The sequence below is a fragment of the Montipora foliosa genome, chromosome 3, assembly GCF_036669935.1.
Source record: "Montipora foliosa isolate CH-2021 chromosome 3, ASM3666993v2, whole genome shotgun sequence".
Taxonomy (NCBI): domain Eukaryota; kingdom Metazoa; phylum Cnidaria; class Anthozoa; order Scleractinia; family Acroporidae; genus Montipora; species Montipora foliosa.
In genome coordinates this window covers 35,038,393-35,050,892 of record NC_090871.1, presented here as the reverse complement: position 1 = coordinate 35,050,892, position 12,500 = coordinate 35,038,393, and the positions used below count along the sequence as shown (strand labels likewise).

At 40.4% G+C, this 12,500-nt stretch overlaps 1 protein-coding gene across 1 annotated transcript in view; it reads right to left on the bottom strand.

The window, feature by feature from the left end:
- Positions 1–12,500, bottom strand: part of LOC137995658 (uncharacterized) — a 57,543-nt gene that overhangs the window by 13,914 nt on the left and 31,129 nt on the right. The window contains exon 3 of the mRNA XM_068841181.1: positions 10,629–10,735. Within this exon, the coding sequence (XP_068697282.1) occupies positions 10,629–10,735 (107 nt within the window). The remainder of the gene's footprint in view (positions 1–10,628; positions 10,736–12,500) is intronic.

The following is a 12,500-nucleotide window of genomic DNA, read 5'->3' as shown; positions in this document are numbered from 1 at the left end:
TGGGTTTGAAAGGACGGTTAGTTGACCAACTGTGTAATGGGAAAGGCTGGTAATGGATTGATCTTCTTCAAGAATAAATCTAAGGCAGATGGGGACGCTGTTCAAGTATTGCAGGATCACTGAGATTTCTTCTGCTAGTGGTGCACCTTTCGTCTCGTCAATTCTTAGTACTGAACCCAAATCAACCACAGAACCATGGGATCTGATCTTGTAAATCGGCCTCGAGGAGGGATTATGGGGTAGTTCCACCAGCATTTCCGAGCTCAAACGCTCACCTCTAAATTCTTTCTTTTTTTTCTCTTCGAAAGAAGGAGAAACGGTATGCACTATCAGCTTCTCCCGTCCACCCTTGGGGCAATGACACATCATCCAGCTGTAGAGCAATCTCTTCTACTTTTACTGCATTTGTGAAGCTTGATGTTACCCTCTTTAAATTTAAATACGCACTTTGACGACCATTCCGTGGGCCCCGTTTTACAAGCTTAACTTTTGCACCTTAAATTTCCGTTACGATACTGCCAACTGTTTTAGTCGGCAACGAGTTTGACCACTCTCGATTTTACTTCTCTGTCTGACTATGCTTGATTATGTCGTTTGTAAAGGTAAGGCTATCCTCTGAGTAATCGCAATTGGATAGAAGTCAATGAGAAAAATATTTGGAATAAGCATTTCCCAACGCGCAATGCCAAAGTCCTTTAATGTGTTTATAATAGCTTTCCGTACATTGTACAGTAGCGCAGTCAACTTACCACTATTTCCAATGTGGGGCATAGCTCGGACGTTTGCGGCGTTTCGAAGAGGAATCATGTTGATTTTCGAGCGATCTCTTCGCCTTTGATAACATGTTTTGTTGCTCGAAGAAAACCCCACAGAATATTCAAATTTTGCTGTTTGTTTTGTTTGATGATGTCCCGTCGCGACGCCTTGCTATGTCATTGGTCGCCCATAACCATGGGGCTGTTCGAGAAGCCGCTGTGGGGATAGGGTACGTGTTGTACATGAAATGACTGTACCTCATCGGGTGGAGTTAATTTGACCTCGGACTCAAGCTCCGTGTCCTTTTCGGTTATCAGCAGCTATTAAATTCAGCAGCTATCGTGGAATCGAAGCAGAAAATGCTCATTTCCAGCCAAGTGCGTGAGAATTTTTGACGACGAAACATTCACGGAGGTTCGCAAATGATATGGCTTTAGCTTTGCGTGAAAAAATCGCGGCTGGGATGGAGTCGCAAACCGCCTCTGAGCTGACAAAGGTCGGAATCTTAGTGTGCAGCCTTGACTTCGTATTTGAAAACACGAACTTCCCGAAACGGTAAAATAAGCTCCAAAAGGCACAAGAATACACCAGAGGTGAGTCAGTTTTATCCATTGTATTGAATGAACGTTAAATTGAGCATTTTTTAGGCTTTATTATCGACGGTATTTTATTTCCCATACAATGTCTTATAACGCGTTTAAATTCTCAACGGCTGTCTGAAGTGACGGGAGCTTGGGATGCCTATTGTGCGACCACTTGCAAAGTGCACGGCTAGCGCTATTTAGAAATATTTTGTATCAAGGTCGGGAATAAGTGTCGACATCAAATAACTACTCATTAGAAAATACATGACGGTCCCCAAAGGCAACATGGTCCGTTTCTTGTTAGTGTATTGTTGTTGCCCTTGGGAGCCCCCACTAATTGATAGTGTTTTAAGCTGTGCGATGATGAAACCTGCATGGGTTCTGAACAAAATTTTGAAACTGCACTCTAGCGTTAAGGGTGCTTTTCGACCCTTACACACTGAAACAATGTATTGAATAAACATTGATACAATGAAAACCTATGTAGCACATAGCTCGTTCAGAGAGATGATGATGATGTGGATTCTTAAAGGTAGTACGCTAGGAGTCGGAAGACCGTCGTTGCAATTTCAAGCATAGCATAATCTTACTGGAAGAACTGACGGTTGGCGATAAACTAAGCGAGGTATGCGACACAATTGAAATGGTCAGCTGGTAAGTAGCGTGTCCAATATCTCCACATACGCTTCTTTTCGGCGTGGCAGTTGCTGTGATTTTGATCTGATCTCTAGTTCAAAGTGGCAGCAAATGCCTCGTACAACGGGTACTGTAAGCTTACACAACCTTCCTGTAGCCACAAGATCACAAAGATTCTAGCCGTCAAAGGTGACTGGATGAATGGGTTGCATTTGGTTTAGCACTTCATTTGCCACGGCATCTTCAACTTCAGCTGCCACGAAAACGTCTTGCACCTTCAACCACTGTTTGATTCTTAGATTGTGCTCGGCGGGAAAAAAAGCCTTGAATCTGGTTGGCAGTCATTAGTTCTTCAGGGGTAAACTGTCGCTGCTCACCACTGCCCTTGGACACTTTCATTTGTCGAGCTAAAGTCATAGGGTCAAGTTTTCTCCCCTGCGTCTCACCGATTGTGTACTTTTCCTTGAGGAAACGCCTCACTGAAAGGTTTGGAAGTTTTGGTTGATCTCAACGCCCACCTCTCATCCAGTACATTGTGTGTCGATGGTACTGAAGACTTTGCCGCGGTTTCCCTAGTTGCCTTGAGGGCATTGTTTTAACCTAGGAGCTTTCTGCAGTACATGACCTTCGCACGCACAGTATCCATAAGGGACTCTCTCCCAAACTGAAACACACATTGACCGTAAGGCGTGTGGTTAACCATTGAGCCATAGCGTTCACTTGATACATTTTGATGCAAACTCCGTTTGGGTAGGCAAATAATTTTTACCTTCCGTTTTCAACTTCAGCAACTGATTGCTCGTTTTTGTCATCGTTATCGCTTCCGTGATCCTCTGCAACTGCGATGCTGGTGGTTTTTCCACTCTTGCAGTCTCTTCTCAGTTGCCTTTCTTGGCTTCACTGGGTGGAATCCACCATCGGGAAACATGACATCCGTTACAACTGTGATAGAACATCGATACCTTAAACGTAAAGAGAAAATCTGTCAAAATTGGCTTTATCCAACCGGCTTATCGGTGGGATGTTTACTTCGATATAACCTGTATGCACCATTTGTGATTACTTTCCAATCACTACACGAATTTATTCTTTCCAACATCGTGATAGATCTAGAACGGAAGGTAACTTGTGCACATGAAGGGAGCTGGCCTGAAGATTAGTGACTTTTCATGTCAGTACACCAATCTCACGCTCTGATCCATGTAATTAAAAGTTACGAAATCTTTACCTCGACGACTATAAAAAGAAAAAGTTAAAGCGGAAATTAATTAGAAGCAATGTAACTACTTGTAACATATCTGATTGATTGCGATTTTTACCTTCGAATTTAGACCACGGGAGTAGTTTTCCTTCACCAACTTGGTATGCTTTCCAGACTTCACCCCCTCACGGGTGAACTCAAAAATTGTTTACTTTACTAATGCGCCTGGCCAATTGACGTTAAGTTTGTGGCAAACGGGATCAGGCAGCAAAGCAATTCCAGCGCCAAGAACTCCTCTATGCGAGAGCAGTGCCTCCTGGAACTGCTCATTGGTAACTACATCATGACTTTCGTTTACGTAAGATCGCACATGATTCCTTGTGGGTCAGAAAAGTCCATGCGACGAATGGAAATCCCAGTTCAATGTTCTTACAAGCGAGAACAATATTGGCATGCAGAATGATAACGTCCAGTGTTATCTTGACGGAAAATGCGTTTTCTATTTCTGGGTTCTCCCTCTTTAATATTGTGAGAACATGTTCCATCGTCACAGAGGCACTGTTCTTGGTACAACGTTCAACTATGTCGATGAATGCTTGCCTCTCAATCTCACCACTTCTCTTTTTTAAAGCGACTGTAATAGGACAGGAAATGCCTCTTTTCCCAAAGCATTCACCTTGAGACTCACGGTAGAGCCGGGAGAGAAATGTCATTCCCCAGTCTTGGATGAGCAAGACGTTTGTTCACTCAGGCAGTCGATTACATCACTACGTGCTTTATCCTGGTTCACAACTCGCAGTTGATGAGCTTTCCAGCTATCTTTAGCTGTCAGGGCTTCTTGGAGCAGGTGAAGGGCATCGTCTTTATCGTTTTCGGATTCAAAGTGACTATTTAAAATTACCGCCTGGATATCAGATAGCACAATTTTTTTAGAGTATATACGTCACATGTATCTTTCACATTATTACTTTTTTTGACAAGATCTTACCCGTGATACGGTACTGGAGCATATACGCTATGCCTGTTAGAAATTTACAGATGTATTCCTTTCGTTCGTGTTACATTAACCCAAAGATGCGAAATATGGAAAGTGCTTACAGTTTTCTATGCGAAGTTTGCCATTTAGTTGTTTGTTAACAGCGCACCAGAAGCGATCATGCGTGCTGTACACGATAACTCACATTCTAAAAGATAACAATCGCCTCTGCGTTCACTACAAGTTAATTCTGACATTGATTCCGCGGACACATGAAAGAGGACGGATAAAGCTGTGAAACATGACAGTGTCGGGTCTACAGGAGTGTTCCCACCACCAAGCCATTTTAGGCTATTTTCAGGAAAAAGCTTGAGGCCCCCACCTTACAAAGGGCCTGGATCTGCCTCCACACGACATCCGCAATTGAGCATTACCAACCAATAACGAGCATTTATAAATATGAGTTGCACGTTGAGTGGGATTTTGTTGTACACACGAAAATCACTTACCGGAAAAGAATTTCTGTTATTTACAGTAGGCTAATTTTTTCGCGACCCTGTGGCTCTACAACTCAATTTTCTTACGCATTCAGACTCGATTAGCTGGTCCACCAACTTCAGCAAATCGTCGAGGGCCTTACCTCCATCTGAAATAAAGTAGTCGAGCCCTTGGAGGGTTCTTATTGATGCACTGCAAGCAGACAGGACACGGCAAAGAGTACTCTTGCTGAGTGGAGTTGCTTCACACTTTTAGCAATACTGTGTCGATAATTCTCTCCTTCATTGAAACTCTAATAACGTTTGGGGTGTGAATTACCTCTCCAGAAGATAACTTCAAGAACAGGGACTATATAGGGACCAGATATGATCTATCTAGATAATGATCTAACTGATTGATGTCAACTCTAGTGAGTACTCCAGCCTTTTGCACCACAGGAACCCCACGTCCACACGTCAATCCGTGCTTTCGTGCTTCACAGAACATATATTTCGTTAAACCTGGCATAAATTTAGGGATTTCTTCAAGGTGGTCAGGTTTGCTATGATAAAAAGTACTTGTCTTTTGATATTTCTGCTGGATGCATTGTCGTATGTCTCCGCAAGATCTAGAGCTTTGATATACTTCTCATTACTTTCGTCCGAAGATTTCTTCTCATCAAATTCGAGCTTGGGGTGGTCAAAGACTTTGCGCATCTTGTCTGAGGTTATCAAAGCGTCCCACAAGTCTGTGGAATGACTCGACGAACCTTTTGAGAACAGCCACTACAAGTTCATGAGATTCAGCAATATATCGTCTCTTGGTACGCTCTGAAGCGGACAATAAATCAATATCTACTTCACTGATTGCCAACAGGCCACAGCTCCCAAGGAAATCGTTGAGTTTCATTTTTCTGTAGCTTTTGACATGTGACCGCAATGCATCTGCCATCAAACTTTTTCGAGTTAATGCAGCACTGCTTTGTGCAGTTTAACTAATGTCTGTTTCCTCAAGAGACATAATCTGCAAATAGATGTAATATGTCGTGTCACATAGTATGCACACGATGGTTCGTCAATTTTACTGACGGGTGGTATCTTACTGATGGTAAGGACCTCTCCCCACGCAAGACAAAGGACGAGACCAACCTTTGTGTTGAACGGTTGTGAATGATAACACCAGGATGGGGCTACCAACATAACAGGTCTCCGGTTGGAGAGCTGTCATGCGGGCAGGGCAGGTTCCTCCACGCGGAGCCAAGGGCTGAGACAAACGGATGTAAATCACAAATTTCGAGTTTCTAAAGTAACTGTGTTGCTGCGTCGGTGGGAGAGTGAGACATCCTGCAAAATTCTGTTTTATCAAACGTATTGATAAGGGTCGAATTACCACCGTAAACGATTTGGAAAGCTGACCTTTTGAGCGTTAGCCCTTTGTCAGAGCGAATAGAGGAATTGTGGGTGGATGTTGGTTTTTATGACGGTGTGGAGCAGCTTTGCTAATGTCTTCACCTTAAACGCTACCTTATATTGGCCCTGCGCCCTAATAACATTTTCTACTAATTTCATATGTTGACGCCAGCAAAGCCATCGAAATGTTGACCATGTTGATTAAATTTTGAATATCATATGTGATTTTCGTGAATGTCCAAAGCTTCAAACTTTAATTACAATAGCCAACAGCACTGATAACAAATTCTGCCATTTACGTCTCCAAGCCAGACAAACATCCCCAATCTTTTTTCTCGGGCAATCCATATGCAATCTTGAATTTAGCCTGTTCCAGGCTTTCGAGATCTCGTGAGTAGCTCGAAAACCGGCGAGAGAAAATAGCATAGGAGAGAAGTCAGCCTCATCTCATCATACGCCAAGTTGCCCTTTTCGCGCTGATCTCTAACTAACCTGACGCTTGGCACAGGCTACAAAATGAAATGTGGAAGCCTTTTCCCAAACACCCACATTTGTTATTAATTAACAACAATAAATGGTAGTGTAACTTTACGTTAACATCAAATTCAAATATATCTGGCGAACTGCATAAGGTACAATACCTGCTCTGACGAAGATCAATTAGCATCTCACTCTTAACGGAGGAATCAATCACATTGAAACCCCTGAATTTTTTTTTTATGATCTGTACAAGGATAAATACATTACGGCGGTTGCGATTTGGTCGCTCGGAAATAAAGTTTGAAATCAAATATTTCAATGAAAGATCAAACAAAGTGTCCAAAGTGTATTTTTTGGTTGTTCTGAGCTGTTTTAGGTGTCATTTTGCGAGATCTTTTTCTCGACCGCCAGTTGGAGAGTCAAGAAAATTGACAAGGCAGGAAACACCGACCCGCCGGCCAGTGACCTCGTCTTGTTCACGCGGTAACTGACGCCAAACCAGTGAGATTCTCACCATAAAAACACTGCAGATCGATAACAACAACACCGACGGAAAATGGTCCGCATGTGATCATAACAACATCTGCTAGGGAAATCATGTATGAACAAATTAGGTTTTGTAACAAAGACCTTTAAAAAGGCACTGAATTAACAAATCAGACTGCAAAAGAAACGATAACATGTCGTACATTATGTTTTTAAGACAATTTAGACACTTACCATTGTCTTCTTCCATTTTTTCTTCTCTGAATGTGAAAATGTGCGGGTGCAAATTTTCAGCACAGTCCAAGAGACACAAAAACATATCAGCCAGGGGCTACCTCTTCTTTGTAACACATTTTACATCTTTTGTCGCAAGGAAATGTAAAATTATCATCTGAAGTTATGTTATCCTACCCAGGCTACTCACGGGCCAAAAAGGTAATATTTATATTCTTTCTTAAAAGACTTTCGTCTCATCCCGCGTTTTAGAATATTCCACATATTCCGTGTTTTACAGTCTTCCCTATACTCCGTGTTTCAAAATACCCATATTTTCCGTGTTTTAGAATATTCCATATATTCCGTACTTTAGAATATTCCGTGTATTCCGCAATTCCACCATTCCATTTCTTCAAACCGCCAGTCGGTCGAATAGGGTCACCCCATATGCATGCCTCCAGAAAATGAGTCCACAATGAAACGGATAACATTATTGACTCACTTTGCGTAGCTCACTGAAGTGCAAGTCTAAGTACGTACTGCTTTTAAGTAGCTTTCTTTCGATAGTAACCTTTTATCTCAATTGGTATCATTTACGTCTTTTACATTTTTTTGGAATACCGGTATGTATACTGATTAGGTTTGAAATTCTTTGAAATTCTGTCATATTTTTGCTCTACTACTACCTTTTAAAAGTGTGCTCTTGAAATGAAACCGTCTGCCAAGTTGTGCATACATTTCAGTCAAACTGACACTGCGTTTGTTCAAAACGAAAGAAAAAAAAAAAAGAAATGTAAACGATTACAAAAATAATTATCGATACCTTTCGCATTGCAATGGAATACATTTCTTGCACCTAAAATATTAACTTGTCGTAGGAATCACGATCTCTTTTCACAGGAAACTGATCATATTTAATATCATAGAAAAGTCACTTTCAAAAACCGGTATCAATTAAAATGTGTTTGAACTGAGTAATATATAGTTCACTTGCGGATCTTTGCCCTCAAATACGATTTTTAGTCACTTTTCATACTTCTGAAGGATAACTTCGACTAACTCACTTCGACGATTCTACATTAATAATTAGCATCAGTTTGCGTTCAAATTTCGCGTTATTTAGCTCGCTCAGGTTACAAACATTTCTGATATTTTCAAAGGGAAGCGTTCCGAGTTCGAGCATAAAACTTTACACGGAAAGTGAATAATAGCAATATTTCAAGAATATGAAGTAAAAAAGTTTAAGAATGAGGTACCAGGTACATTTTTATCGCGTTAAATATCACCCATTTTCCTCCGACATAGACCTTTTTGCAGATACGGCGGCCATAGCTATTATGGGATGCCCAGGGGGCAAATACATATTAATTTGCCCCCTGAGCATCCCATAATGTCTTTTGAAACAATATAAATCAAAATAGCCGCCGTATCTGCAAAAAAAGTCTATGGCTTTTACTTCGGGTAGAAGAGCACATAACGCGTCATCAAAATGGACTTAGTTTTGTGGCATAATTAAACACAAGCTACTTCATAGTTTTGTACTTTTGAATAATTTTGTATGTTAGTAGACCGCCTTTGTAGTCCGGCAGTGTGGAAGTCTGGCAATGTGGAAGTTTGGCAGTGTGGAAGCGTCGAAGTTTGGCAGTGTGGTAGTGACCCTAACCCGAACACAAACCCTAACGCACACTGCCAAACTTCCACACTTCCACACTACCAAACTTCCACACTGCTAAACTTCCACACTTCCACACTGCCAAGCTTCCACACTTCCACACTGCCAAACTTCCATGTATTAATTATTTGTGAGTAAATTTCTCGCATTTGCATTCTTTTCTGATGACGCCCTCTGTCCTCCTCTACCTGAAGTAAAAGCCACCGCCATGTTATGCGGCCTTTGAGGATGAGCTTAGAAAATCACAATTTTAACTTTCCCGTAAAAAGTATCAAAGTAGAACTAAATAAGAATGGTTGTTCTTATTTTGCGTTACGTTTGGTGCCAATTGAATTCATTTTAAGACTTCACCGTTGCTTTGTTCTCGCAGCAAATTTTGAACAATTTGTCAAAAAAAACAGAAAACCGTACTTTAACCGCGGTTTCAAATTTTCGCAAATTTCTAAAAAATAAGAAGCGCTGGAACTTGTAAATATGATTTTTGAAAATAGTTCACAAAAGGGTATCTTTGGGCAAAATATGACCTATCTGCCAAAATGGTCGTTGAGGGACGATTCTCGATTCGTACAGGCAGCCATTCTTAAACTCCCACACACTACTACTGATCAAACAGGCCACAAGAGTTCCAGGCGTTGCGGTCTAGTCTGATTGAGGACCACAAGATAAGCAGCTTATGGTTATTAATATACGTGCGACCCTCATAAAATAGAGACTTTACTTCACTTCTTATATGTTTTCCTTCTTTAGTCGCTAAATCGCTAAGTTCATCATTTTTTTCTCCAGTAACTAATTAAAAAAAGTACAAAATTTATTTGAAAACAACATACGTTTTGCCTGGTCTTGATTTACATTTTGTCAGGCTTATGTGTAAGGAAAACATGCATAATTCATTCACAATCATTTGAAGGCATTTAAATTAAAGTCAACTCCTCAAAGATGACGATTCTTCCACCTTTCCGGGATGAAAAAACAAGCTGGGGTAAGTCGTTTTTCAAATTGAACTCATGTTTTTAGTATTGTTTCTACTACTGAATTCGGCCTGTGGTAAGAAACGACTGACCGTTTATTTTTACGGTAGGAATGGCATATTTGATTTCTAGAGCTCTATTTTGCTAATTGGAAAACATAATGATGAAAGTTGACTTGCGCATAGTGCAGACGATATATATCAGAGGCAGTTTAAAGCAGTGAAAATCAGCCTTCCTTGTGCCTTTTGTTAGTGACGTAAAAAAAGGGCCCTGCTTAAAATGTCTAAGATTCTCAAAATATTTCCGCATCGCTGTCCCAAGGTTTGGGACAGCGCGTTTGCGGTACGCCTATAATTTCAAATCCTAGGAGAGCTGAAACCCCTTTTAGATTGTTTTTGTTTACTTTTAAATTTTGCATTAATAATGAGGCCTACAAGTGTTTTTAGTGAAAAGGGGTGTTTGGGGAAAATTGATTTTATGGTGAGTGTCCGTAAGGCATCAATATTTTTCGGAAAGTGTTGGAAAATAATTTTGGAGGTTCATTTAATGATGCTACTCATGCTGAAGCGGTTGTTGGATCTGGTGGACATCACTGTTAAGAAAATGGATCATGGCTAAAATTGCTTTTTTTTTTTTTACAGAATCTATTTTCCCATTATGAAAACCTTGGGCATTAATCTTTGGACTGGTAGACAGACAGTTTGTATATGTATTGTAAATTAGAGCGAATTCATTGAAGAAAACAAGAAAAGAGACATTTTACTTACGGTCTCGACAACTCTATTTGAAGTGTCGATAAAAACGTTATTATGGTCCATGATTAGATCTTGGTTCCAGTCAATCGAACCAGTCTTGAACTCCACAAAGTAAGTGTCTGAGATAAAAGAGATATATCATTTCGTTTCCCTTACACAATAATCTTCATAATGCTCTTCTGGCAGCTTAGCATAGTGCAACGTGTTATCTAATTGACTAGACATTTTTTCTGCGTATTCTTTTTGGTCTAATAAAACAAAACGAGAGCCTTTATCTTGAATCCTAATAACCCTGTCATCTATTTTCAAATTTTTCATTGCATGACGTTCCTCTTTACTGAGATTGTCCTTAGATCCTACACAAAAGCAATTAAAATTAGTTAAAGATTGGAGTAGCAAGTGGCGCAGGGAAGGTCAAATAACAGATGAAATCGCTGATTGGGTTACCAACACTCGGCCGAGACCTGGAACAGCTTTTGGTAAAGTCAAAACTCACAAAGTCGGTAACCCGCTCCGCCTTATTACTTCTTGTTGCGGAACAGCGATTGAAAAGTTATCTGCCTTAACTGAATATTATTTGAAACCTTTAGCAGAAAGTTTGCCTCTCTTTTATCAAAGATACTACGCATCTTATCAATAAGATTGACGAAATCAATCAATTAGGGCCTTTTCCAACCGGTACTTTGTTAGTTTCATGGGATGTTGTTGCAATGTTTCCCAATATTGACAACGAATTGGGGGTTACGGCAGTTAAAAATGCATTAGATGCAAGATCTGTCAAAATACCATCTACAGAATGCATTTTAGAGGCTGTGGAAATTTGTTTGAAATCCAACAATTGCCAATTTGATAACAATAACTATGTTCAACAGCACGGAACCGCGATGGGGCCCAAGAATGCGTGCTCTTATGCAGACTTAGCTATGGGCGTAATTGATCACAAAGCGAAATTCGAGGGCACAATTAAGCCAATGCTTTGGTTGAGATATAGGGATGATATTTTTGATCTATGGACACAGGGTGTTGAGAAACTCCTTGAATTTACCAACTATATTAATTCACTATATCATACCATCAAATTTGAATTGGTTTATTCTGAAAGCAGCCTCAATGTTTTGGACCTTACTCTCCTTTTACAAGATGGCTTTATTTCAACAGATATTTATTCCAAGCCCACTGATAGTCATTTGTATTTGCCCCACAATAGCTCACACCCAGATCATTGTAAGAAAGCTATCCCTTATGGAGTAGCCCTTAGAATTAGGCGTAACTGTTCCACCAACGCCTCTTTTGTGAAGCGCTGTAGTGAATACAAAAGCTACCTCAAACAACAAAATTACAATGGGAATCTGGTGGACAAACAGTTTGAGAAGGCCATGCAATTGGAAAGATCAGATGTTCTCAAGCCAAAAACAAAAACTAAGAAAAAAACCTTTCCCTTAGTGGTCGATTACAATCCGAGGCTACCTAATATTTCGTTGATCGTTAAAAAACATTTTCACTTGCTCGAATCCAACCAAGTAGTAAGGTAAATTTTTCCGGCCAAATCCGTCATTCCAGCATACCGTAGAACAAAGAATTTGAAGGACATTCTTGCACCCTCCAAATTCAAAAGAAGTCGAAACCATGACGAGGCCGAAAATTGCGAATGCTCTAAATGCAACAAAAGATGTGATCTCTGTTGTAATTATTTGTTAGAAGCTGGTGAATTTTCAAGTTTTGCAACTGGCCGGTCGTATCAAATCAAACAAAACCTTGGGTGCAATTCGACTGGAATTATTTACTTAGCCTCCTGCAACAAATGCAAAGTGCAGTATGTTGGTTCGACTTCCAATGCATTTAAAGTCAGGTTCATAAACCATAATTCTGACATGAAAAGAAACA